Source organism: Scophthalmus maximus, chromosome 16 (assembly GCF_022379125.1).
Source record: "Scophthalmus maximus strain ysfricsl-2021 chromosome 16, ASM2237912v1, whole genome shotgun sequence".
NCBI lineage: Eukaryota > Metazoa > Chordata > Actinopteri > Pleuronectiformes > Scophthalmidae > Scophthalmus > Scophthalmus maximus.
Genome location: NC_061530.1, coordinates 9,251,062 through 9,276,550, shown reverse-complemented (window position 1 = coordinate 9,276,550; position 25,489 = coordinate 9,251,062). Strand labels below are relative to the sequence as shown.

Genomic DNA, 25,489 nt, shown 5'->3' with positions numbered 1-25,489 from the left:
GCCCTCAGAGGCTCTGGCTCCTTGCAATGTTTGGATAACTAAATTTCCAATTTGCCATATGCATGTCCCGCAGGCACAGTGGTTTGTCATATAAAATGTGATCCTGTGCTCAAAGTGCAGACACGTTATCCATCCAGTCGGTGCCCAGTGGAGCTATTTGTCTGTCAACTTGAGCGATATAAGAGCAGTCTCTGCATACCGCGTTCACTACCGGAGACATAGTGTTAAATTATTACATTTTAAAAGAAATGACTCAATTTAAATTCAAATGACTTCACTGAATACATTTTGTAGATAAAATACAGTGTGATGATTTTTGTTTTAAAAATAATTGTAGATGTGAAAATGTACGTGTCAGATCAGTCACAGAGTATGGCTTCAGTAGAGAAGAACACACTGTCCCCCCTAATTGAGATGCTGTAATTTGCTCCTTATTTCCCCAAATTATTGACGCTCACAGGAAATCTTTTCAGTGCACTGGCCTGAGGAATAAAGAGAGCAAGAGCAAAGTACAAAGCTGTCTTCTAAACAGCAGCAAGCTATACCAGCTTGTAGGGAGGGAGCTGGCTCATGACGTCCGAACAAGCTGTGTAGAGACTTTCTCTTTTTTAGTTTGAGTCTAATTTCTTTGCCAACAGTCATTTTGAAACAATTGTGGTATTTGTTCATTTCCATTTTACACACAAATGATAATAACATATACGTGATCCACTTCAAAACTATAACCCTGTCTTAATTGGACTTCTTTCTCAGCGTTTTTTTTAATCCAAACCCATTTTAAAAAAAAAAACAGATGTTCTTTGAGCAATAAACGCTTCGTAAATGCATTTTAAATCACCTTAATAACTGTATGACAAAGTTAATAACGTGAGCAAGGACACGCGTGCTTTACAAACTATTAAAACCAAACCAATGTGAGGTTCTCTGTACCGGTGCTGATTGTCCGTGTCCAGCTGTTTCCAGATAGTCTTGCCTGCTCTGCTCGCAGACTTTCTCGTGTGTGTGTGTGTGTGTGTGTGTGTGTGTGTCTGTGTGTGTGTGTGATTACAGATTCTTCTTTTCCACCTGCTCACTCAGCATCAAACTGGATATAGAGTTGCCTGCGGTTCACATCTCCTTCCCTCCCTTTCTTCTCTTTCTTCGTTCGCTCTATTTGCCTGCTCCCCATGTGACTCCTTCGGCTGCTCTTACCCTGTGTGCCTGGGAGTTCATTCAGTGTCAGCCGCGGCCCTATTGACTCGAGTCCGCACAATGGCGACAACATGTGTCCACGAGACCGTCGCCTCCCCTGGAAGTGATTCGCCTCTCGACAGAAACATCGCTGCCATTCTCCCCTTCCTTTCACTCCCTCGTCATAATTCTATTAGAGCGGCCCATTCAGGAATGGCCCGATAAGTCCGCCGCACAATGAGCGGCGCGATGTAGAGGTCCTTCTGGGGTTTGGACGGTGCTGGCCTGCGTGGTGTTCCGCAGAGCCTTGTCTTTGTTCGCAGCAGTGCAGCTTCCAGCAGCGGTCGCGGCCGGTACAGAAAGCTGCAGTCTATCAGCTCTGAGAGCAGCCCGATGAGCTTAGGAGAGGCCTGTGTCTTTTCTGGGACTATGCTCTGTGTCTGATGCCACAAATGGCACGATATAACATCTTGTGCTTGTGTGTGTGTGTGTGTGTGTGTGTGTGTAACTAAAATGCACTTGCAGACACATACAGGAGCAGACCTCGTGACATAAATGCAAATGCGATAGCGCAGTCATACATTTGCTCACATGCACGCACGGTGACACACTTAATCACACTGACTCGTTCCTGCTGCCTCAGGGAATAAGTGTGTTTGTGCTTCTCTCTGTGTGTGTGTGTGTGTGTGTGACTGGGCCACTCTCTCAAAGGAAGATTAATATCGCCCATGTCTGTCTGCACTGTGTGTTTGAACCATTAAGATGTGTCTAACAGAGAGACATCATCTTGAATGGACAGTGACCCATGTGATATACTTTTGCTTGAGTATAACTTAGAATATAATGCGTGAGACGTAGGGGTGTTTCTTGTGGGCAAGTGTACTAGACTTAAAGTCTCTGTTTGAACTCTATTATTAAGTCACAGTCTCGATTGTTTGTATTCTTCCCCTCATAATTACTTTTAACAAATGAACACGAAGAACTTGACAGTACAGAACTTTTGCCTGAACTAGGGAAAGACCTAATTTACCCGGACTGAACCTTGGGGATCGTTTTGCCCCAAACTCTGTGGGTTAATCTCTAAATTACAGTGTTCAGTCCATCCGGAGGTCGTCTGCATCTTCCGCGGTTGGTACGACCTGCGGGTGAGTCACTCACAGGGTCTTTGGGTGGGGCCTGTATAGAGCCTGGTCCGGGCGAAGTGATGCCTGGCGTGGGCACCTCAGTGGGTGTAGGGGTGTCTGGAACTGGAACCCTTTCCCAAACGCTGGCATCTGGGGATCTTCTGGTAATGAAGGCGGTTCCTGGCACAAAGATATTCAGACTTGGTCATCATCACTGCCTTACCTTCACTTCCCCCAGATGTCGATGCGATGAAGAGAAATGCTCTCCGGAGGCGTCAGTGGTTATTCCAAGCCAGGCCTGGTCACTTCATGTCGACTGTTTAAGAGACTTAAACAAAGGGAGACAGATGCAGTGAAGGTTTGATTGATGAGTTGAATGTCAGGGGGAAAAGAGAAAGGCGCAAAGAGCAAAGTCATGGGAACGCAGGCCAAAACTCGTGATGCTAGTACAAAACAAACAGAAACATCATCACAACATAATTGCGTGTCTTGTTACAGAGAATGGAGAAAATGAATTTCAAGAACACACTGTGCTCCTCTTCCTCCCTGTCAACTCTCATATGTCCTACTTGTGATTATTCCTCCCTCACCTTGTGCGTTCCTCCTCCTCGTTTCTCCTCTCCCACTCGCACCTCTCTCCGTCTCCTCCCTGCGTTGTTGTCCATCAGGATGTAAGAACCTCCTTGGTTATGACCTTCTAATAAATCCGTCGCATGCCACGGGAGCAAAAGGGCGGATGGGCGGATCGAGGAGAGGAAAGAAGGGAAACTGCGACGAGGTGCAGGGCGGGCATGAATGATAATAAAAAAGCGCCAGAGCATCCTCCTGTGCTGTTTTGGTTACAGGCGGATGAAGGCTGCGTGTGCAGAGGGAGCGGGAGACAGAGCCGGAGAAGAGTGGCCGGAGACGTGAGCGGATGGATGTGAGCTCTGTGCTCTGAGTGCCGAGGGCAGAAGCTGAGGAGGGCAGAGCAGCCAATAATTAGCAGTAATTGTTGTTCAATCGGAGGGGAAAAGCCACTTGGTTGGGTTTTGATCTTACGCACTTCTGTATTTACGTCGAAGGGTTTCTCCTGTTCACCGCTGTGTTCGTTTTAACAATTAAATTGCATTTCACGTGACCAGAGAAACTTATTTTGGCCAATTGTTTATATTAATTATAGATAAGAGGTTTAAATTGTCCCCCCACACATCTCTACTGTAATTCCTAAGATGATATCTTCAGGTTTCTTGTTTTGTCTGAACAAGAGTCCAAGACCAAAATATATACAGTTCATTTTGATATAAATCAAACAAAAGCAACACATTCTGACATGTAAGAAGCCAGAACCATCAAATGTTTGCCCTTTTTGCTTGTGAGATGAGCCGACTGATTGATTGTATTTCAAAAAGTAGCAAAAAGATTCTCCTTCTCCTAATCATTTCCTTTTTATCGCGTGCTACTTTTTACCCGTGCAATGCTGAACCAGAATAACTACAATATAAGGAATTACTGGCTGTGTCTCTGATGTGAAAGATATGAAAATGAAACATGCAGATTGGGCTGACATGAGGCTTTGTAACTTTGCCTGTTTCCATGGTAATTGGTGTCCAAATCAGTATTTGAATGCTGCATTTTTTTTTTATCATAATCATTGCTATTATTAGGTATTATTAAATATTTTGCATCGATATCAATTACTGCTAGTTATTCTCAGACAAGGGCATTTTAAATGTTAGTGACAGTTTTGTGCGTCACTGCTCTCCTGTAACGTCACTAGCACTGACACTGGGACAGTGACACACGACCACACAACAAGTTTGAACAACACCAGCTAGACGGAAAAGTCAAGTGGCCAGAATAACTTTCACATTTGCGGAGACGGAACCCCAAAAGCTCAGGTGCCAGATATGCCAATGTAAAACATCACAAACCTGCGAGTTCGGCAAAATCGCCTGAAAACTGTAAGTAACAGCTTTGACACATTCCTTCCCAAGGACTTCAATCACGTCCCTCAGACTGAAATGAATATGAAGCGAGACGGAGCGGCGGAGGACTCGGCCTCAACCTTCCGTTGTCAGATCCGGAGAAGGTTGCGCCTCAACCACATTAGTAATAAGGACAAGATAAAAAATAAATAAAAAATAAAAGTTTTAGCAGACTGAGATCAAAATAAACACCTCTGACCCATAATATTGGGTATATTGTGATTGGGGGAGTTAGCCCGTCGCTCAAAATCGTATTTGATTGCATAAAGTTATACAGTATATACGCCCCTGAGTTGCAGTCATCAACGATATTCTAATATTGTACAGCAAAAGAAAATAGAAGGGTTTTCATATAAAATACTGAGATCAATGCAGTGACGAAGCATTAAAACTTAAAAATGTTATTTATTCCAAAAAGATATCATCTAAGATATTACATTCACAGACAGTTTGTCTGATTGCAGCTGAACTGCCCAAAATTTACTTTGATAGTTTTGCACAACAGCCATGTTGATGAAGGATTGCGATATTGTGTGGGTTTGAAACACCATTTGCATTTTTATTGCGGGCTGGACGGGCACAATCACAGCAGCCTTTAGAGAACACGCGGGGACATGCTGTCATGTGAGGAAATATTGTTACCTGACCGGGGAAAAAGCATCCAGTGAGGACCTGACACATCTGCACTGTAAATACAGAGCTATAAAAGCAGGCTGCGCTCCTGCACACTCGACTGCCTGGGGGAATGAGAGCGAGAGCGAAAGAGAGGCTGAAACAGACATAAAGCGAGAGAAGGAACGGCCATGACGGTGCTGTAAAGGAACAGCTCTGGGTGTAGTTACTTAGAGGCCGGGGCCATAAGCTTTTGTTGCTGCACACACTGGAGAGGGAAGCTCAGTGTAGGTGAATGAGCTTACAGATGATGGGGAAAATTGCAGTTGAGTGTTGAGCAGCTAAGGCCACTTACACACACACACACACAGACACACACACACGCTCAGGACGGCCTTCAGTGCGGCTCGAAACCAAAGAGACTCTCTTCTTCTTTTTATTTTTTAGGAAGGCACATATTCCCACAGCAGTGGGAATCCTTTAATTATTCATCGAAGAAATGTTCAACTGTGTCAAAATAAATGTATTTAAAAGAAACACATCTTCATTAATAAATCAAAGCATCAAATATCATAAGCATCTTGTGGCAAGTAATTTTTTTTTGGTCTTTAAATGATCATATGTCACTTGGGTGACGAATAAAGATAGATAGTATTATTTTTGTAAGTCGACATGACTGTGGCTTGCAATATTTTTTATGATGAATGCCTCCATGACTAACCTTTGACCCCAAGGCTATAAACCCCCTACCTGAGTCTCATTAAAGTGGACAATACCAATTGTTTTCCTCACCCCACCTATGGAGCCCCACAGTTACATGGATGAGCTGCTCAATTCCAATTATAATGCAGTGATTGCATTGCCGCCACAAAGGCCTACAAAGGCTGTTCAGTGGCGCATGACCATGCGCGCACAGGCACACACACACACACACACACATACACACGCACATACTGGATAGAAAGGGTGGCTAGCTATATTGATGCAAGGAGAATTCAGAAAGGCTACATCAATCTTGTCATCAAAAATCAACATGCTTGTTAGTCTGTGAGTGTGTGTATGTGTGTGTGCGTGGGCTCGGTTGAACCTGAGTGTGCGGCCGTATTGTGTTTATGCGTGGGGGCGGGGTGGGTAGGTTATTTAGAAATGAGATTCACCTTTTGGTCTGAGTGAGGTTTTACTGGACTGTTGGTCGATGGATCAATGTTGAGTGGAAGGCACACACTCAGCAGAGCCAGAATAGCTCTGAAAAGGCCACAGCAATCAGTCTCAGCCAAGCCTGTCCCCTAATCATCCAGTCGAGTTTCTCGTTCTGAATGGAGGCCATTTTTTTTTTGTAAAACGGCACTCGCGGCATTTCCAATGAAGTCAAATATGCGGCAATTACAGATATGGACAATTGAATATGATGATGCATTCAGTGTCCGTCTTGGACGCTGACTGTTTATTGTGTGTCACCGTCTGATGCGAGAATATGACATGTAAGAATTCTGCACGACAGGCTTTAAGTCGGCCTAACAGTAACCAGAGGCAGAGAGCAGCAGATATGATCCCAGTGGTTGAGTTGAACCGAAATAGGCAGGGCCGAAAACCGCAGATTGCTAGCTGGCGAGGCCGAAAGGCAAATAAATAGCCTTGATATAAAATGGCCCGCATTCATCAAGCCAGTGGGTCTTCATGATAATATTGTAGCTGCTTTCTCTCATTCCCCCCATTTTGGTTGAACTCAACCAATCAAAGTGTTTCTGCCCCAGCGCAAAGCTCGTCTCACCAAGGAGAAGTATTACTGACATGCATCTTTCCTCTTATGAAAAGGGAAAAAGTTGTAATTGTAGTCTAATTTCATTTGGGGAGATGTGGGACGTTTGGATTTGTGGCTTTTATTACAAATTGAAGAAACAAACAAGAAGTAGCCGCCGCCTTGCAGCGAGGCTAACAGCAGAGCTCCGTGGTTGGCGATGTTGGTTCGCATCGGTCGGTTTTCAGGTCCAATTTTGGTCCAGACTGCAATTCATATTATTATTAGTCTTCTAAATTAAATTCAGACTGATGAAACATTATACATCCTTATAATTCTGCGCATTTATCTCAAAACAGCGCTGTGCTAGAATCAATCAAAACACAATAATGAAATTACCTTTTTTTTATACTTCTTTAAATTCTAAATCAAAAGAAGAAGTAACTGTTTATTTAAAAGAAACTGGGGGTTAAAGCTTCCCCTCAGTGCCAATGCTGGTTCCTGCTCTGCAAAACCTACAGAATTGATTTATTCCAACTATCCAAATCACCAAAGTGTTATCTCATATTCTGCTCCCAACCCTTGAAAAAAATGAATTCTGTCCAAAAAAGTTCTAGTCGATAATCGCAATACACATTTATGTAGGACAAATCAACTCACTATACGTTCACTTTGCACGCACGCGTGCAGCGTAATGTGATTATCTGGTCAATATGTGACCCCCTGCGTGCTGTAATCGTGAGCAGCTTCGCGTGGCGCTGCCTCATTGATGTCGTTCGTTTGAAAGCTGAATGAACGGCGCAGATTAAGAGTCATCTTTTATGCCGTACGGAGGAAATTCATCATCTCCCCTTCCCACTCACCGAGACACACACACATGTGTAATCCACCTCTTCTTTAGAAATGGAGATTAGGGGAAACAGTTCGCTCGTCCTCTTATATGGGACTTCAACAATCCATGTTTACCCTCCTACAAGTTGCTGTTTTTTTTATCATGTCTTCATGTTTTATTTCTTGGTTTGGTGCAAAGAAATCGGATTTCTTCTCCTTGTGGGAAACTCTGGAACATTTGAATTGCAAAGCAGAGACGTTTTCATCTATCTATCTATTTGCATGAATGGCATTTATGTATTTCTTTCATCCTGTCCTTAAACCTTTCCTCCATCCATTTTGTACCGCTTCACACTTGACTCCGAAAGCCTCCATTCATCCGTCTATCTCTCCTGGTTTCATTCTGTCCATCCTCCGTGGCCCATGTTCAAGGTGGACGGAACAGCATGAGGCGTTTTGCAATGCTTAATTGCGTTTCCCAAACTCGGTTTTTAATCAAAGGCAATTTAATTAACTTGGAGCCTTTCCTGAATTCTCTCTTCGGCTTTGATGCCTTTGGAACCAAACAAGAAATTATTGGATATTTCCTAGACATATTTCCCAGCATTGGGAGGGTGACTCACTGGTGATTTTTTTGCTCCATTGAAACTAAAAATACATTGAGAGAAGAAAAAAAAAGGTAAAGCCTGGAATTACTATTTTTTGGGAGCGGGAGATCCAAATAGAGAGAGGGGGGGGGCTGACAGACAGAGCTAGTAGGACTGATGTGTTTTTTTTCTAGTACAGAAAGACTTACAGAGACAGCAAGGAAGATAGAGGCGCTGCAATGAGAAGTGCTGCTGTATTAGAACATGTACTGCTGGGAGGAGGCCTCCTGTTCTGAGATAAGGGGATCGAACTGGCTGTCAGAGGCAGCAGTATATCTGTCTCAGATTATGTTTGAGATGATGGCTTCATCTTTATGGCCTGTTTATCTGCACAGGATATTTACAGGATGACATGACAACCGCTCAGGCGGGAGGTGAGGAAGAGGAGGCCGGATGGGAGCACGGTAGTGTCGGGGATGTTATACTGTGTGCACGCTGCCACTGTGTGTGTTTACACGCTGGTGCCTCTCCAGGATTAATGCCGGGAAAATGACAATGCAAATCCCCGCGGACGTGAACTAATAGTGCGTGCATTTCACCTTTCTGTCCCTTGTCTCTTGCCATCTCAGAAGCCGCTCAGTGATTATCTAGAACATCCCTCTTCCAGCGTCTCCCTCCTCCTCCTGTAACAGCTAAGACTCTTCATGGTGTCTTGCCACACGCTAAACCTCTAATAGCTGTGCTTTGCTCCGTGATTTTCATTTAGGGCTATTCTTTGCTTAAACACAGGCCTCTTTCAAGTGGCTCCGGATAGAGGAGAAGAAAAAAAAACTGTTGTCTTCCGGAGGCCTCTGCTATTTATTCAGGACGGCTGCACTTACGTTTTTAAAAAAAGAAATCGTCTCTATTGCATTATTCAATATATTGACATTGCTTTTTTTAATTCATGCACATTGTGATGTATGTGAATCATGTTCATGTTTATGAATTGGTCTCAGAGGGAGGGTGCATTTCACATGAATGCACAGTTGCTTTTACATGTAGATTGAAGTCAGGCTGTAACGTTTTGTTCAGTGTGCGTTTGTGTGTCTCTTTTACCATGTTGCCTGTGTTCTCTCCCCTTCCTTCTGTGTTTGCCCTGATCTTGTCTCTCCCAAAATGTGTGTGTGTGTGTGTGTGTGTGTGTGTGTGTGTGTGTGTGTGTGTGTGTGTGTGTGTGTGTGTGTGTGTGTGTGTGTGTGTGTGTGTGTGTGTGTGTGTGTGTGTGTGTGTGTGTGTGTGTGTGTGTGTGTGTGTGTGTGTGTGTGTGTGTGTGTGTGTGTGTGTGTCAACGAGAGTGAGAGTGAGGGAGGGGGGCTTTGCTGGAAGGAATCAGCTGTCTCTCTGTGTCAGGCCTGGGATCTGAAGAGGTAAGGGAGTGGAAGAGGAGGAGGGAGAGCACTGCAGAGCCTGGGGAGCAATGACAGCCATCACACCTAGAAACACACACAATATGACCACACACACAACACGCACAGGTACACGCACACACGCACCTGGATCACAGTGTGAAGGTTGCGTTGTCTGGGAGAAGACTTCTTTATTTATTTTTCCTAATCAAGTTTTTTCCTTCCTTGAAAAAAAAAAATATCTTCCTATGTACATTCTTTCACTCCCACAGAGACAAAATGTCATCTCTGTGCAACACCTGCTTACAGTTACTCAGACAAAATACCCTGTCACACTTTGCCATTTGCGTGCCAGATCCCCATCGCAGGCACAGGATTACAGCAGAGGGGTCGCAGCGGCAAACGGCAGTAAACACTAACACGCATTGTCAGGCGTGCGAGCGTGCAGGTATACGCTCTGTCTCGATTGCTCGTGAGAGGCTTCTTTGCCCCTCAATTTATCAAATGTCATTGCTCAAAAGGTCAACCTTCACACACGCGTTATGCTTGAGACACAACAATGTGCCACCTCCCCTCATCCCCAGTCTCACAATGGTGTTGGTGGTGGGGGGAGGGGGGCGGCGGGGGGGGGGGGGGGGGGGGGGGGGTTGTCTTCTTTTTGACCCATAGGTGGGGTTCGCTATCTAACGCTCTCATGCATGTAAAGCTTACCTGCGGCCTTGCAGCTCAACACCCCCCTCTTGAGGTTTAAACAACCCTTTCAAGCGGTAACCTCTTCTCTGTGTGTGTGTGTGTGTGTGTGTGTGTGTGTGTGTACAGTAAAGTTTGATCCTATGGGTTTGTGTGTGTGTGTGTGTGCACGCACTTTGCCATGCCCATGGGTTTGACAGATGATGTGTGACAAGTGTGTGGAGTCAGCCCTTTGGTGGGAACCCACTGGGGCTGGAAGATGCCCTTGTCCTTTCATATTTTACAGCATATCTTTCTACTCCTCCGCTCCGCTTCCCCTCGACTCCATGGCCTACGAGCAGAGTTACAGGCTCGCGGTGATCGATTGGCAGTTTGACTTTGAAACTACATAAAACATCTTCTCCTTCCTACGCCCAAATGCGCGGTGGCACGGCGACACTTGGGTTATTAAACATCACATTGGATAAGATATTCATTCTTATTACAAAGTCAAAGGAACCAACATTTGACAATGACATGGCGACGTTTCATTTCCATTATTCTCGCTGCTCACTTGCAGATAAAACAGAATTCTGGAGCGAGGTAAAAGAGGCTGAGCAAGCGTCGTTCAGCCATGAGTTAGGTTGAACAGTGACAAACGTGAAAAGTGAGAGAAAATAAAGCCCACCACCGCTGTATATTCATTTGTGCGGAAGCAATTCACAGCTAAACGCTTTGTGCACAAAGCTGAGCTGTCACAATGTTTGGATTCTTCATAATGAATGACTTGTAGCCACTGAGATGCAACATTGCGAAAGGGAAACAAGGATTTGTGTTGTGAGCTCCCAGAAATTCAGAATTTTTTTTTTTCAATCTTAGGCAGGATAAGGCAGCGGACCACAGATATTTTAGATATTAGATATTTAGATTTGCTTCACGTTTTCTTAAATATGAAATGACACACATTTAGTCTATGCTTTGTCACTTCCTATGTCAGCAGCTGTAATGAGTGTGAGCGGTGAGAGGTAAAGAGGCAATCTAATGTACTGTACACATTAGATTTATTTTACTCATTACGAGGAGTGCTTCTTGTTAAGTTAAAAAAAAAAAAATCTTCCTCTGTGGCTTGGAAGGAATGCTTATTAAAATCTTTGAAAAATAACAGATTTGTCTTGAAGACGAGACAAGAGAAACTAGGCCAGGGAGTTTTCAGGTATTTACCAGACAGGGGACGTGTAATAAAATGTGCTGCCAAATTGCATTATGGGGGAATGTAGGATGCAGCCTCTTTGGCTCTGATTTTGAGCACTCTTTTTCTAAAAGTGTTTGTGAATGTGCACTTCACTGTTAAATGCCTGAATTCACCCAGTGTATCAGCGAACTGCACGCGGCTGACGTTGGTTCTCCATCCTGGTCGGCCTGTGATGTTCAACTTTCACCGCGCTGAACTCTCGCTGCCGTGTAGGAGTGTGCATTTTCAGTAGCAGCTGATCACCGAAGGCGAGAAAGTGGCCAGACTTTTTCTTGGACAAACACAAACGCATTTTTTATTTTATTTTTTCCAGCTTGAGGCGAAACTATCTGCTTTTCCAACTCCGTGTCGGTAGCCGCTCAAGAGGAAATGCCTCTTGCTTGTTTTCCCTCCTGTCTCCCTCACTCCTGCAGGTGACGTGGAGGTCAGCTATGTGCTGTGTGCACAGGTAGGTTTTTCCAGATGCGGTGCTCCCTTTCACCTTTATATTCTCACACCGCTGTGTGTTTGCTGCTCCGGGCCTCCGCTGCCGGGGCCCCATGGAAGCAGGAAGCGGAGCCAAGAAACTGTCTGGCCATCCAGTGTAAACTCTCTGTTTACATCGGGGGGGGGCCCGGGTCACTCTTGGCATGCCTGGCCCGGGACATCTCACCTGCGGCCCACGATGAAGGGGGCGATGTCGGTGCAGACAGACGGCTGTAGTGGCGCCACCAACGCGCCTTTTAAAAAAAAAAGGTACCGTTTCTTCTATACTCCACTGCAGAACGGCGTTTGGCAGTTCTACTGTGCCGTACTGGGGAGGAGAAGAAATGTGTGCTCCATCTGGCAGCTTTTACTGCATGATCTCCGCTCGTCGCTCCGCAGAAATCCGCCGTGGATTTGTAAATATTTTAAAAGTGAAGCTCGAACACGCAGTCTAAAGCGAGGAGGAGCGACTGTGGCTCTTTTGGTATCGCCAATATTTCTGCCCTCCTCTCTGTTGTCTCTGGGCTCAGTGCGCACGGTCTACTCGAGCATCTAAAGAGCATGTGGTGGTGCATTTACGCAATGTTTCCTGCAGCTTCCTCATAGCAGCGTGATCGGACCACGCTCGGGTTTCGAGATAGAGACAGGTGCTCCCGTTGCGGGCCGCAGAGACACATGTTACGTAACACCTAACAGCTGCATATTTGTTAGTTCAAAGAACACATACAGACCATCGACCGCAGTTTGTCCCTGGTTATTCTCCCCCGTTTAACAGCAGGACCTTTGTCACATTGATCTCCTCTCCTTTCCGTGGTTCTTCCTCCCTTCCCTCCCTTTGCTCGTCCTCTCTCCCGGTCGGGGGGGGGGGGGGGGGGGGGGGGGGTTGTCATGCCATGCCATGCTCTAAATAACTTTATTGACATTTCAATCGGACGTGGATCACGGTAATTATCCGGGCTTCCTGCTTCCTGGCTGGCATTCATTGAAAGGAGAGCATCGGAGCAGTCACATCTCCAGCCGGCCCACAGGCCGAGACATATCTCTCTCTCAAACACACGCTTGTATTCACGGGGTTCCCACTCACATCGCCATTCACTTCTACTCGCGAGCACTGACACAAAACACGTACCCCGAGCACATTTCTTTGAGATGTGTTTTGGTGCATATTTGAGCTTAAGAGTAGGAACAGGAACAAATGGGCTTATTGTGTTTTGTTTTTTTCCCGCACATATGGAGACAACTATGTAGAAGGACTATGTGAAGTATGCTCGTGGATTTCTTTAAGGCCGAATGAGCATGAATCATTGCACTAGGGTGTTTGCTCGTGCTTATCCGTCGAGAGATCTCCATGACTACGCTCCTGTACGGGCAGCGCGGTCATGAAGTGCTGAGTTTGACCGTGCTGGGTTTTTTTCCCTTGTGAACTCGATTCGATTTTCTTTCTTTTTCCTTTCCAACATGATCCCAGAAAGTGTTGGAAATCACTGCTAATCGTTGCTCAGATGTCAAGGGGTTGGGTTTCATAGGAACGTAGCAAATGCATTATTTTTTTATTCAATTTCATGTCACAGCCTACAGTTTTTTTGCTTGATGGCAGTTGAAACAAGTTTTGGTTTTGTTTATTTTTTTTGTCCAGATTTACTTGCATATAGTCAATCCTTTAAATGTAAGGAATACTGACTTCAGTACGTGTCTTAAAGCAGCTTGTTAAACATGAAGCTACAGCTGGTTGGTAGCTAGAGAGACAATGGTTTCCTACACTAACTATATGTAACACCAAAAAAAAATATGTACTAGTTCACGTATTAATTGTGTCATGAATTTATCATAAGCTACCAAAGAAAAGGATTTGTACTTATGTTAACACATTAACTGAAAATGAAAAACGTAATATATAAAAAAAAAACATAACTGTTGCACTGCTTTGTTGTGTATTCAACAGAACAAATTTTTCGGTCCATACGCTAGGCGAAGTGAACCAACTTCTGGTTTTATATTTGCTTTTATATTTAGCGCGCAAACACGAGAGCGGCATCGATCGTCTCCTCTCGTTCTTGGCAGGGAAGAAAAAAATAAATGTTTTTTTCCCCCCCCGAAATATTGACCAGTCCCTTTGAAGTTGCCATGAAACGAGCCACGGTCAATAGGTCACCATTTCTCAGAGTCTTTAGTCTCTCACACTGTTCCTCCAAAACGATTGCAGTGCGTTTCACTTTAATCCTTCCACCTCACACTCCCTTCACCCCCAAAGGTTTGTCCCAAACTCTGTGTCTCTCAGAGGCCGATCCTTCATCTGAGACTAATTTTTGCAGAATTTGGCGGGAAATGAATTCACGTCGTATGCCGGACTGAACGATATTGTCCCATTGCAGCGCTGGTGTAAATAGACCCTGCTCTCCGCCTCCAAAGTCAGCATCGTTTTTCCTTGCGAGAGCTGCGTCCCTGAAGCGAGGCTATATCCAGAGGAAGAGGAGCGATACGACCAACAGACGGCGCTCGGCGGCCTTAACTGGCAGCGCCGGGACGGACGCTCAGGAGTGAGGGATGAGCTGGAGAAAGGGGGGGGGGGGGGGGAGAGAGAGAGAGGAAGGAGACTGAGGACCTTAGGTTGCCATGACACAGCCAATGTTACATTTTGATGCTGATCGTGATTGTCTAGATATCTTTCCGATGAGCTCAAAACAATATTCAAGGCTAATTTCCGACACAAATTGATCATCCCCATCATCATTTCTGCTAACTGGGGTCGCCCAATTGTACAATGTGCGACTGCCTGTCAAAAGGAGGATGTAGAGAGATCAGACAAAGACACACTGAGTGATAAGTAAAGAGAGGAGGAAATTGAGTTGGGTTTTTTTAGCGAATGAGCGCGTGTTCCCGGGCTCCGTGTTGTTTTTAGTCAATGACTGCGGAGTCGCAAGCAGCCAGCCAGCTGAGGCAGGGATCAGAGGATGGAATGAGGAAGGAGGCAGAGACAGAAAGAGAGGGAAGGAGTGAGGCAGGCAGATATTAAGTATTGAGGCCCTGGATGCACAGAAGAAAAGCAGAGAAAAACAGTTGTGCGTGAGGGAAGAGGGAGGCAGAGGAGGTGAGATAGAGGACTTTGAGTGAAATAAACAGTGAGAGGCATCCGGAGGGACCGGGGGGAGAGGGAGAGACAGAGAACTTGCCAAGATAGTTTCCATTCTTCTCATCCTCCCTCAGCTAGCTGTAACAGAAATGGCAGAGGCTGCGGTCCAAATCATTACACACTGCCTTCCTGGAAAGTATTTACTGTTGACAATAAAAAAAAGAAAGAAAAAAGCAAAGGAGCCAGTGTGGATGGAAGGAAAAATGATTAAAAATACTCGGCTCCTCTGTAGGAAAGAGCTGATGATGGACTGCGCCGCTCTCCTTGTATTCTTCAAAGACATTTACATATTTGAAATACCCAGCACCTATTCAGGGGCGTCTATTCACCTCCACTTCTTTTGACTTCGACTTTTTTTTTTTTTTTTTTTTACCCCAGCCCGTCCTGTCTGCGCTGCACCCGCCCTCGGCCCGTGTTCCATCAGCTCTGGGCTCTGAGCCTTTAAGAGCCTCTTTTCCCCTCCAGTAAGAGCTTTAAGGCAGAATGTGTGCGAAAAGCAGTTTTTTGGGAGGGAAGGATCAGAGCCGGACGGAAATAGGTACAGATCGAGAACAGGAGTGGACGCTTCAGGAGGCAAGGTCTTTGACCTTGAGTTGTCCCTCTCTCTCTCTCTGTCCGGGTTGCCCCATTCAACGACTCCAACGAGGGCCTTTCTGTGAGGAAAGGGCACCGCTTCATTGTGTCTTGGCTCCATACAAATGCAGTTTGCAGTATTAGGTACACCGCTGTACAGCTGGGGCTGCTGCTGTGTCAATGTGTATTCACAAGGAATACGGAATTCCAGTCTGTGTGAACTCTGCTGCTATATGCATCGCGGGAAATGCCGAAACAGACACCTCACATTGAATCAATTGATGGAAGGATTTGTCGATTAATGGATGAGTTGGTTTAACGGAAATTAAGCATCTATCGATTGTTATGTAGTCAAAAGAAAATCCCCCTTTTGACGTAGAAGAAAAATCAATCGTAGTAGCATCTCTAATATGCCATGCTGCATTGTGTGGTCAACGCTGTGCCTTTGGCATCATTGCTGACTGTCGAAACCTTGGCTTCGCACCGGAGTTGAACCAGACCTCTAAGCCTTTTTTCCTTGTGCTCATGCAGGCAGACCCGGGAGCAGGAGACTCCGCCAGACTTCTTCTACTTCTCCGACTTTGAGAGACACAACGCTGAGATTGCTGCCTTCCACCTGGACAAGTAGGTGAAAACAAACCTGTTCGAGGGGATGTGTGTGTGCTTGAGTGTGTGTGTGTGTGTGTGTGTGTCAGCGTGTGTGTGTGTGTGTGTGTGTCAGCGTGTGTGTCTTGTATAATATTAAGGTGCTAAGGATGATGATGATTTGAAACAAACAAGCTGAATAAAGTAAAACTACACTAAAAATAGCCCATTTTGGTTCAACAGATATTATTTGATTATTTAACCAATTATTGATTCAATATATTAAACAAATATTTAAATGAAATGATTCATAAATAACAGTATCCTGCAGGTTATTGTTCCCTCCTGATTGCCAGTTTGCCTCTACGTTCCTAGAGAACGTCCTACCAGAAGGGCCCGAGGTGTCCACCCGTGTTTTAAAGCCTTAACATACAGTATGTGTCTCTGAGGTCCCCTCAAGTATAGTCATTCTGATAGAGAATGTGTGTGCTGGCACAACTGCAGGCATACCCATATCTCTTCTGTGCATGAAAGGCGTCCGCGTGCTCCCAGATATTTTCCGTGCACCCGCGTCTGCCTCTCCTTTTCTCCGTGGCTGTCCTTCAGACGCTCGTCTCTCTTTCAGACGCGGCGAGCGGCGTGAGCTCGGCCCGTGCGGCGGAGGCCGTGAGCTCCGAGAGGCCATGAGTCATAGAGAATGAATGCCTCCCTCCCGCAGCTTGCATCCGACTGAACAATGACTGCAGCCTCCCTTTCGTAGCGAGCCACCGTGCTCTCTGACTCCACTGCCTTCACAAGACTAACACTTTATGGCCGGCCTGCCTGCCCGCTGGAGAGACTTTAATGAAAAGAGAAAATGCTCACGAGGCTCTGTGATCGACGACGGAAAGCAATGAGTTTTTCGCGGCGCTGTTGCCGTTAAAGTCAAGGTGACGCCACTGTGGCTGTGTGTGTAATTGTGAGCAGGGGGGGGGGATTGTGTTGTAGTGTGAATGCTGGTGATACCAGATGATGCTGAGGTCACTCACACACACACACACACACACACATCCATGCGTACACACAATGGGCCCACAGAGGCAAGTGATGTTGAATCTGCTTTTGCTTCGGGCACAATGACACAGTTCAGCAGCAATTGCATTAGCAGCAGCTTCATACACCAGTCTGCAACACATCTGGTCCTCCTCTGTACACACACACACACACACACACACACACACGAGAATGTGCTCACACACTCCAGGCATATGTGTGGGTTAAGGCGAAGAGGAGGAAACCAAAGGCATGAAAGGCCCTGTGCCCATTCTAAATATAAGTCAGGCAGGGTTTGCCAAAAGCAGCGCTTTATTTTTTCCCCTTATTTTGTCTGTTCTAAATTAGAGCCTGGCTACAGAGCTGCTGCTGCTGCTGCTGGTGCATAGTCTTGGGCTACACTGCCTCCCAGGGGGACAACAGACACACACACACACACACACACACACACACACACACACAGGCTCTTTTAAAGCGGCACTTGCACAAATACCCACGCAGAGACACTGTCTTTCATTATATATAGGCTACACCGCTTCAAGCTTCATTAATCAGGTGATTAGATTTAAATGGGGAAAGTGCGATCGGTGCGGCTGCATTAGGTAGTCGGCAAATATGAAGACAACACGAGGCGCAATATGACCTCAAAGTAGTGAACTATGCAGCTGAATCCACGAGACCCACTGTGGTCATGTGCTCTTTTTCAGCAGGGTGTGAACGTGCGAATGTGGCGATTCCCTCCGCAGGGCACCTAGCAGACGTTGCCGTCCCGCCCTGAATATGACACAGGTCTAACGCGGCCAGTGCTGGAATAAGGTTTATCGAGGAATCTGAAGCGAGGCCCTGGCCGCTTGGCTCAGCGTGGCGGCAGGCCAAACGGCGCTTCGCTGTGCTTCGTCTCGTGTGTGTTTGACAGCAAGGAAGAAAGACACATGACCGCGTGCATCTGTCTCACTTCACCCGCCGCCGTGCTACATGACGGCATCATTTGTACCACGGGGCTCCTGAATAATGGCCGGCTCTTTTGGCTTCTTTTTTTTTTTCTCCACTTGGTTTCCCCATGTTTTTTCCTCAGACACCGTTCCCCTGCCTCCATATTTAATCTCAGCCTCTCTTCCCGTGTCTCTCTGCCCTCGGGCCGTGGCCATTAGGTGTTGTCAGGGGCATCAATTTTTAAAGAGCCCGAGCTGAGAGTTGTAGCCGGATGGTATTGACAGCAGGGGGCCACAGGCATGTGGCACGCACACAGGGAAGGCAGCCACGGTATCTGCCATTAAAAAAAAGACGTAAACCTTTTTTTCTCCATCTACATACACATAGATATTCAAATAATGCATAGACAATATCACTGTGGGCTTAAGAAGTGGAACAAACATATGAATTCCCAGAATGGGTGGATGTTTTTTGGCCGTGGAGGACATTAAACCAGCCGCATGTGTGGAAGTTAAAGAAGCGTCTGGTGTGAAATCTCAGCCACACACAAACCACCGGGAGGTTTTACCACCATGCCGTGTAATTGTAAGAGTCATCACTTATGTCACAGTGCCCCCTGCTGTCAGTGACAGGCGGTGTGGGTTTGAGTCCCATCTTGAGTTTGCCCTCACATTAATAAGTAGTTGTAGTAGTAGAGAGTCGTACATACAAAACATTTGATGGGAAATTCTGTCTCCAAAATACGTCAAATAAATTTCCAGGGTGTAATTTGAGCCAATAATTCAAAACCACCGATGGCATTGTAGTCCATAATGCTACAAATGTGTCTTATTTTGAAAGCAAACCTTTCTGCTCTGTATAAAGTATTTATATGATAAATTTTGGAAATATCCTATTGATTTTTAAATTTCTGCTATCTTACCTTATCTTATCTTATCTTTCTGTATTTGCGACTCTTTGATTCCTGATGCAGATTCTTTCTCCACATTCAGCCTCTGCTTAGCCACTTTTTTTTTTTAGCCTGTATTTCTATTCATTTAGGCAAACTGTCCCATGAATAGAATGCTGAATGAGCTGTTAGGAAGCTGTTAGGTCCATATCCCCACATGTACCTGTGGGGATATGGACAATTATCACTCGACCGCTTTGATACTGAGGACAAGTTGGCACGTCCTGGATTTATAAAGAGCATTTTCTGCACAGAATTGAATTCCATCCCGTTGAGTTCATTCATACGGCTCCAAATCACAACATGCATTATCTCATAGCACTTTATTGAGTGTTATGGTCGGGACCTCAAACTATTAGAGTGAGAGAAACCCAACAGCGCCCACAATTGGCAAACGCAGCAGGAGGAAAACCTCCTGTTTAATAGGGAGAAACTTCGGACAGAGCCAGACTCAGAGTGGGAGGGGGGGGGGGAGACAGCTGTGCAGTATATACTGCTGTATTCAAGCACTGTCAGACTGGTTGTTGTAGTCGTGTAATTTATATGTACAAGAGAGAGAGAGAGAGAAGTGCAAGGTGTGTCGCGGGAGCAGCCTGAGCCTATATTTATGGACATTTACTCTTGATAAAAGAGCAATATTGATTACCTGGGGAGGTGTAAAACAGAGAATTAAAAGATCTGAGTATTGTGTCTGTACAGTTCAGATTTCACTGAGGTATGATTCCAAGAAGGAGAGTGATGTTCCGGCCCAACCTGCAAGGAACTAACACCTTTTATTTTTACGCAGTATCTTTTGCCTCACGTCTCTCCCTTCGAGCCCCCCCTTCAATTCCCCCTGCACTCCCCTGCCTCAATTATTTTCCTTTCAAAGACGGAACATAACCCCTCAGTGTTTGCCTCTGTCCTGTAGGATCCTGGACTTTCGCCGCGTGCCCCCTGTGGCCGGCAGGCTGGTCAACATGACGAAGGAGATCCGAGATGTCACGCGAGACAAGAAGCTCTGGAGGACCTTCTTCATTTCACCAGGTACGCCGCGGAAAAAAGAGATGCCCTGACACATGTTTTGCACACGCCAACATAACTGTTAAAAAAAAATCCAACACATCAGTTCTGCAAGAACTTTTAGTTGCTGTTATGTGTGACACAGAGCAGTTGGAAACACTTTGCTCCACAAACTTCAGTTTCATTTTATCTGATGATCTCAGTAATAAAACGATATTAAAAACATTGTCCGCGCAGGCCTCGATTTCTTCAAATTGCAAAAGCCCCGGCAAAACTGGATGGATTCATTTGCTCATTATGTTGAGCAAAGCTAGCTCAGTGCCCCAGAACTACGAGGGGATTCATTTGGGATTAGTATTATCAGGGTGCTTTAGCTTGCACCAAAGTGCTACAGTTAATCAGCGATGCAACTTTTTGCTCTACATATTGTACACTTGGGATTCTAATTACTGACGATTTCAGCAGTTTATACACGTCACTGAATGTCCCCTGGTGTTTTTGATCTCTTACAAAGTATCCATTCAGTATATGTGGCGTGCAAAAATAGTGTAGTCACATTTCAAATATCCAAAACGCACTAGAATTTCCTGTTCATTGTTTCTCAGCCAACAACGTGTGCTTCTACGGAGAGTGTTCCTACTACTGCTCCACTGAGCACGCTCTGTGTGGCAAGCCGGACCAGATAGAAGGATCCCTGGCGGCTTTCCTGCCCGACCTGGCCCTCGCCAAACGCAAGACCTGGAGGAACCCGTGGAGACGCTCCTACCACAAACGCAAGAAGGCCGAGTAAGAGATCCATCCCGCATGCGGACACCTCGACAGAAGCATACACTGCGGCGTCCCGGTTGTTTCCGAGGGCATTTGTGGCATGCACTGCCAGTGACCAGCGGCAATGAGTCAAAGAGAGCTGGGCAAGAGATCAGTGTGTCAGAGCTGACCGACATCCAAGTACAATAACTGTACACATCTTCTCATGCAAGAAAGCAATTGTTTGCAATCCTGTCATGATTTTAACAATCATTCGCAGCTTGTTTTCACAATTCTTTATCACAGAACGAACAATGAATAGGAAGAAAATGTGTAAAACAAAAAGGGGAGGGGGGGAGAATTCCAGTCGATTAAGAAAGGTGTTTGTGTGATACCTCTTCAGATGGGAGGTGGACCCAGACTACTGCGAGGAGGTCAAACAGACTCCACCTTATGACAGTGGGACAAGACTGCTGGACATCATGGACATGACCATCTTCGACTTCCTCATGGGTGAGTCAGTGAGCGGCGGATCTCCTCCATTGCTGAACGATGAAAAGAGGTCTCTGCTGTAAGATATAAGTAGCCACCACGCACACATTAACACATATTTGTTTGTGTTTCCTCCTGAACTGTTCAAACACAGGCAACATGGATCGCCACCATTATGAGACGTTCGAAAAGTTTGGAAACGAGACCTTCATCATCCATCTGGACAACGGCCGAGGGTAAACCACAGCTTCTAATATGATCTGTCATTCAGAAGTCCGCAGCTCCCATGCTTCTATACCTGTACCGTTAGCGTTGGTGTGTTTGCACATCCATATAAATGACAAATAGAGCGGATACCTCCGACGAGGCCCAAACAGTCCCCTTAACGTCAATCAAGCTTCATAGATATCAGTCCACTGAAAATGCCTGATTTTTCTTCCATCAAAATCGGAGCATTATTCCCTGTGATAGCTGTAAAAAAAAACATCCTATCTCGCAATGTTAAAGAAGATGATGATGAAAAATCTGCCCCTATGTCGGATGTGCACCAAAATGTAATGGGTTCTATCTTGGCCTGTGTCCCATCCTTTCACCAACTTTTGAGGAAAAGAAAAATGCATGTGATTGCTGTGTACGCTGATGCCGATTTGCGTGCATTTCAGATGACTTCATAATCATGTCAAGTCAAGACAACATAGGTGTCTGAGCTGCAGCACAACATTCATACTCAAACCCGCAGGTTGTTCAACAGCATGGGGAAAAAATGTAATACCCCTCAGGGATCACATGTAGTATAACCTGTCTATTTCTGTTTTTCATTCCAGCTTTGGGAAGCACTCCCACGATGAGATTTCCATTCTGGTGCCATTGACCCAGTGCTGCAGGTAAGGACCCCCTTTTTTTCTTTTTTTCTTTTTTGTATTTTTGTGAAACTAATAAACTTTCCAATTGTCCAAAACATCATCTTGATACAGTTACACAATCCTCCCAGTCTACCATATAAACAAGAAATTACATGTGATCTGTTGTATTGACATACATCAGTCCTGCAGAGCCTGAGGCTGACTCTCTCTCTCTCTCTCTCTCTCTCTCTCTCTCTCTCTCTCTCTCTCTGTCCTGGCCGCTCTCTCTTTCCTCAGAGTGAAGAAGTCGACCCACTTGCGTCTGCAGCTGCTGGCTAAGGAAGAATACAAGCTGTCCATGCTCATGGCAGAATCCCTGGTGAGGGACCGCCTCAGTCCCATCCTCATCCAGCCACACCTGGATGCCATGGACCGACGTCTACGCCAGGTCAGTGCTTCACTCCCATTTTTAAGCTTTCTATCATTATTATATGAATCATTAAATTAGAGCCAAAACAATTAGACAATTGATCCATCGGGGAAGTGCACTGTTAATAGTTTGCCTGTCAAGAAATCACCGGTCCTCTGTGATTCTAAATTCAGTATCTTTCCGTTTTTCTTGATTTCACAAGAAAAATGATCACTGAAAATGATCATTTGCTGAGCTCTACTTTAATGGAATTGTCAAACATACAGGGTTAGTGCTTTTGTCAGCTATAGACAGAGCTTTACTCCCTGCTTCCTCTTTTTTCCCAGTCCTTAGCTGCCGCTAAACGGCAGCTCACTGTGCAGACATGAGAGTGACACAAATCGTCCCACTGAGCTGCCGTTCAGTGTCTCTTTAAGAGGCCGTTGAGTGCTGGGACCCGGTTTGACCTCTAATGGGGACAAAACAATAAAAAAAACGCTTGCCTTGTGCCACCATAGGTGCTGAATGTGCTGTCGGGGTGCATCGAAAAGGAAGGCTACGGTTACGTGGTGGAGGACGACCTCCGGGTGGAGCGAGGGACAGACCACTTTCACACAGGCCCGCGACGGAGGTAGCTGTCTGCGGGGGGGGGGCGCTGGCGGCTGGATGGAACTGAACTGAACTCCTGGAGACAGGAGGCTTGACTGAGCAGATCCAGTCTTCCTCTTCGACTGAACTAACACGGATGAGCTCCATGTGCGCTGTATTCCTCAGAGGGCTCGATTTGCGCTGAACTTACAGGGAAGCCCACCTGTCTGAGATAAGCTGTCTGGAAGTAGAGGCCTGCTGGATAGGACTGGACTCTGACAAAGCTCGAGACGCAGGTTATGTCGCAGACCCTTCGGACGGATCTGGGGTCCCGCGCAGAACTGAAGCGCCCCACGTCACCTAGACTCCTTAAAACATCCGACCCTGACTCTAGTGTAGGATAAGTCTCACCACGGCTGACCCACGCACCCACTGACCCACCGCAGCATCACCAAACCGGTCTCGCGAGAGGCGCCTTCTCTCTGTCTCGTTCAGGACCCTTGCTTTTTGAATTCAGTGAATTCTGAGGGACTCGTGAAGGATCTCCGGACCCTCCCCTCCGCTCTCTTCACATGCTGAGTTATGTGTTTCAAAGTGTCGTCGGTAATGCAAGTGTTTCGGCCGAACATTCACAGTGGAGGAGGAGGAGGGGCGTTGACTTCCTGTTGTCTTAATTATCAAAATGTTGTTCTGAGTTTTGCTGCAGAATGTTTTATTGGGTTGTGTCTTCTTTTTATATTTCATTTCTGCTGAGCTGTTTCAGCTCCTACCATTGGTTTTTTCGAGATCGGAAGATTTGATTGGAGTGCAGGTTTACTCCTGGAATTGTCCATTAATTTTGCCCATAAATGTCCTTGAGAGAGTATTTATTAAATATTCATATTTATTGACACAACACCCTTTATTCCCCGTTCGTAAGAATCGACATCAGAGAGGTGTACTTCTTAATTTGTCCAGAAGAGGGCAAACTGAGCGTGTGCAAGTGCAGCTGCCAGGTCTGTGCCTCTCGGTTAAATGAACCCTCTCCATATTTCAGCCTATTCCAGGTATCAACCTGCTTTTAAATTGGTTTATAGTCACCCATGAGTACTTGTTAGATTCAGATGAGCAAGTCTGTGCCTCAACATTTACTCCAACTACTGTTTGGTTTTTTTCTTCTTCTGTTTTTGCTTCTTTCAATGCAACAGCCATGAGGTTAGGTTTCTGGTACCGAGAGCCAAATGTGACACGAATAGTTTAGTTTTTTTTCTATAATTGTTTCTTTGTAATATATTTGATGTCCAGATGTTGCTGTTGTGGAGAGATTATTTTTCAGGATGTAAATTTCATTCAATCGCCAAACAGCTGATAGCTGAGCTGTTGGTGTCCACGACGAGTTAATATATATAGTAGGAAGAAAATCTAGTGCCTGTGCAATGATAGAAATACTTGAATGTGTGGTTTCACAGTGGAAGAGGGTTGAACTCCTCCCAGGTACGAGATAAGTTAATGGAGGTCGACATGTGTGTGTGTGTGTGTGTGTGTGTCTGTGTGTCTGTGTGTGTGTGTGTGTGTGTGTGTGTGTGTCTGTGCGTGCGTGCGTGCGTGCGTGCGTGCGTGCGTGTGTGTGCTGACCCCATCCGTTTCCATACGACTTTTATTCTGCAGACTGAGTTTTTAACTGTCCCGTGTCAAGGTCAGTACAGTTTGTATGGACGTATGGGTGGATCCACGGAGAACCTTTAGATGATCTGTTCCTGAAGTGAAAGTGCTTCTTCTTCTTTTAATCCAACTCGTTGTTTCTATGGATTTTATTGTTCATTTCTTTGCATCATGGTTAAAAGTGCAATAAAACAAAAAAGAGCAGAATATTTTTAGTGCCTCTATGTTTTCTTTAGGAGGTGAAGTACATTGGTATATGTTTAGTATGTTTTTTTTTATGGTTATTTAAGATAAAATCAACATCTTACAACCTGTTTATTTGGGGACAATATTGAGTGGGTTTCGTTCTAACTTGACTTCAGTGAAGTACTTTGACCCCGTTTGACCTTGACTGGTGACCAGAAAGGATTACAAGAGCTTCCTCCTTCCTTCAACAGTAATGGAATGTATTTACATAGCACTTTTCTGGTCTGCTCGACCACCCAAAGTGCTTTACAGTACAAGTCACATACACCCATTCACACACACATTCATACAGCGCTTCTATCACACATAATTCATACATTGACAGCCGTCAGGGTTAAGCATTAAGTTAAGAGTTAAGAGTCTTGGCCAAGGACACTTTGGCACGTGCTCTGGAGGCACCGGGGATCAAACCATCGACCTTCTGGTTAGTGGACTACTCGCTCGACCTCCTGTGCCTCAGACGACAGTTCAACTGCCACACCAGTCTAAGTCTGTTACAAGCTCCCAATGATCACAG

General features: G+C 45.5%; 1 protein-coding gene across 1 annotated transcript in view; it reads left to right on the top strand.

Moving 5' to 3' along the window:
• Positions 1 to 24,935, top strand: part of fam20cb (FAM20C golgi associated secretory pathway kinase b) — a 47,973-nt gene extending 23,038 nt beyond the window's left edge. Inside the window, exons 4-11 of the mRNA XM_035613615.2 lie at positions 16,038 to 16,130; positions 19,916 to 20,031; positions 20,613 to 20,793; positions 21,158 to 21,267; positions 21,401 to 21,482; positions 22,071 to 22,130; positions 22,386 to 22,536; positions 23,016 to 24,935. Of these exons, the coding sequence (XP_035469508.2) occupies positions 16,038 to 16,130; positions 19,916 to 20,031; positions 20,613 to 20,793; positions 21,158 to 21,267; positions 21,401 to 21,482; positions 22,071 to 22,130; positions 22,386 to 22,536; positions 23,016 to 23,132 (910 nt within the window). The 3' untranslated portion in view covers positions 23,133 to 24,935. The remainder of the gene's footprint in view (positions 1 to 16,037; positions 16,131 to 19,915; positions 20,032 to 20,612; positions 20,794 to 21,157; positions 21,268 to 21,400; positions 21,483 to 22,070; positions 22,131 to 22,385; positions 22,537 to 23,015) is intronic.
• Positions 24,936 to 25,489: the final 554 nt, after the last annotated feature.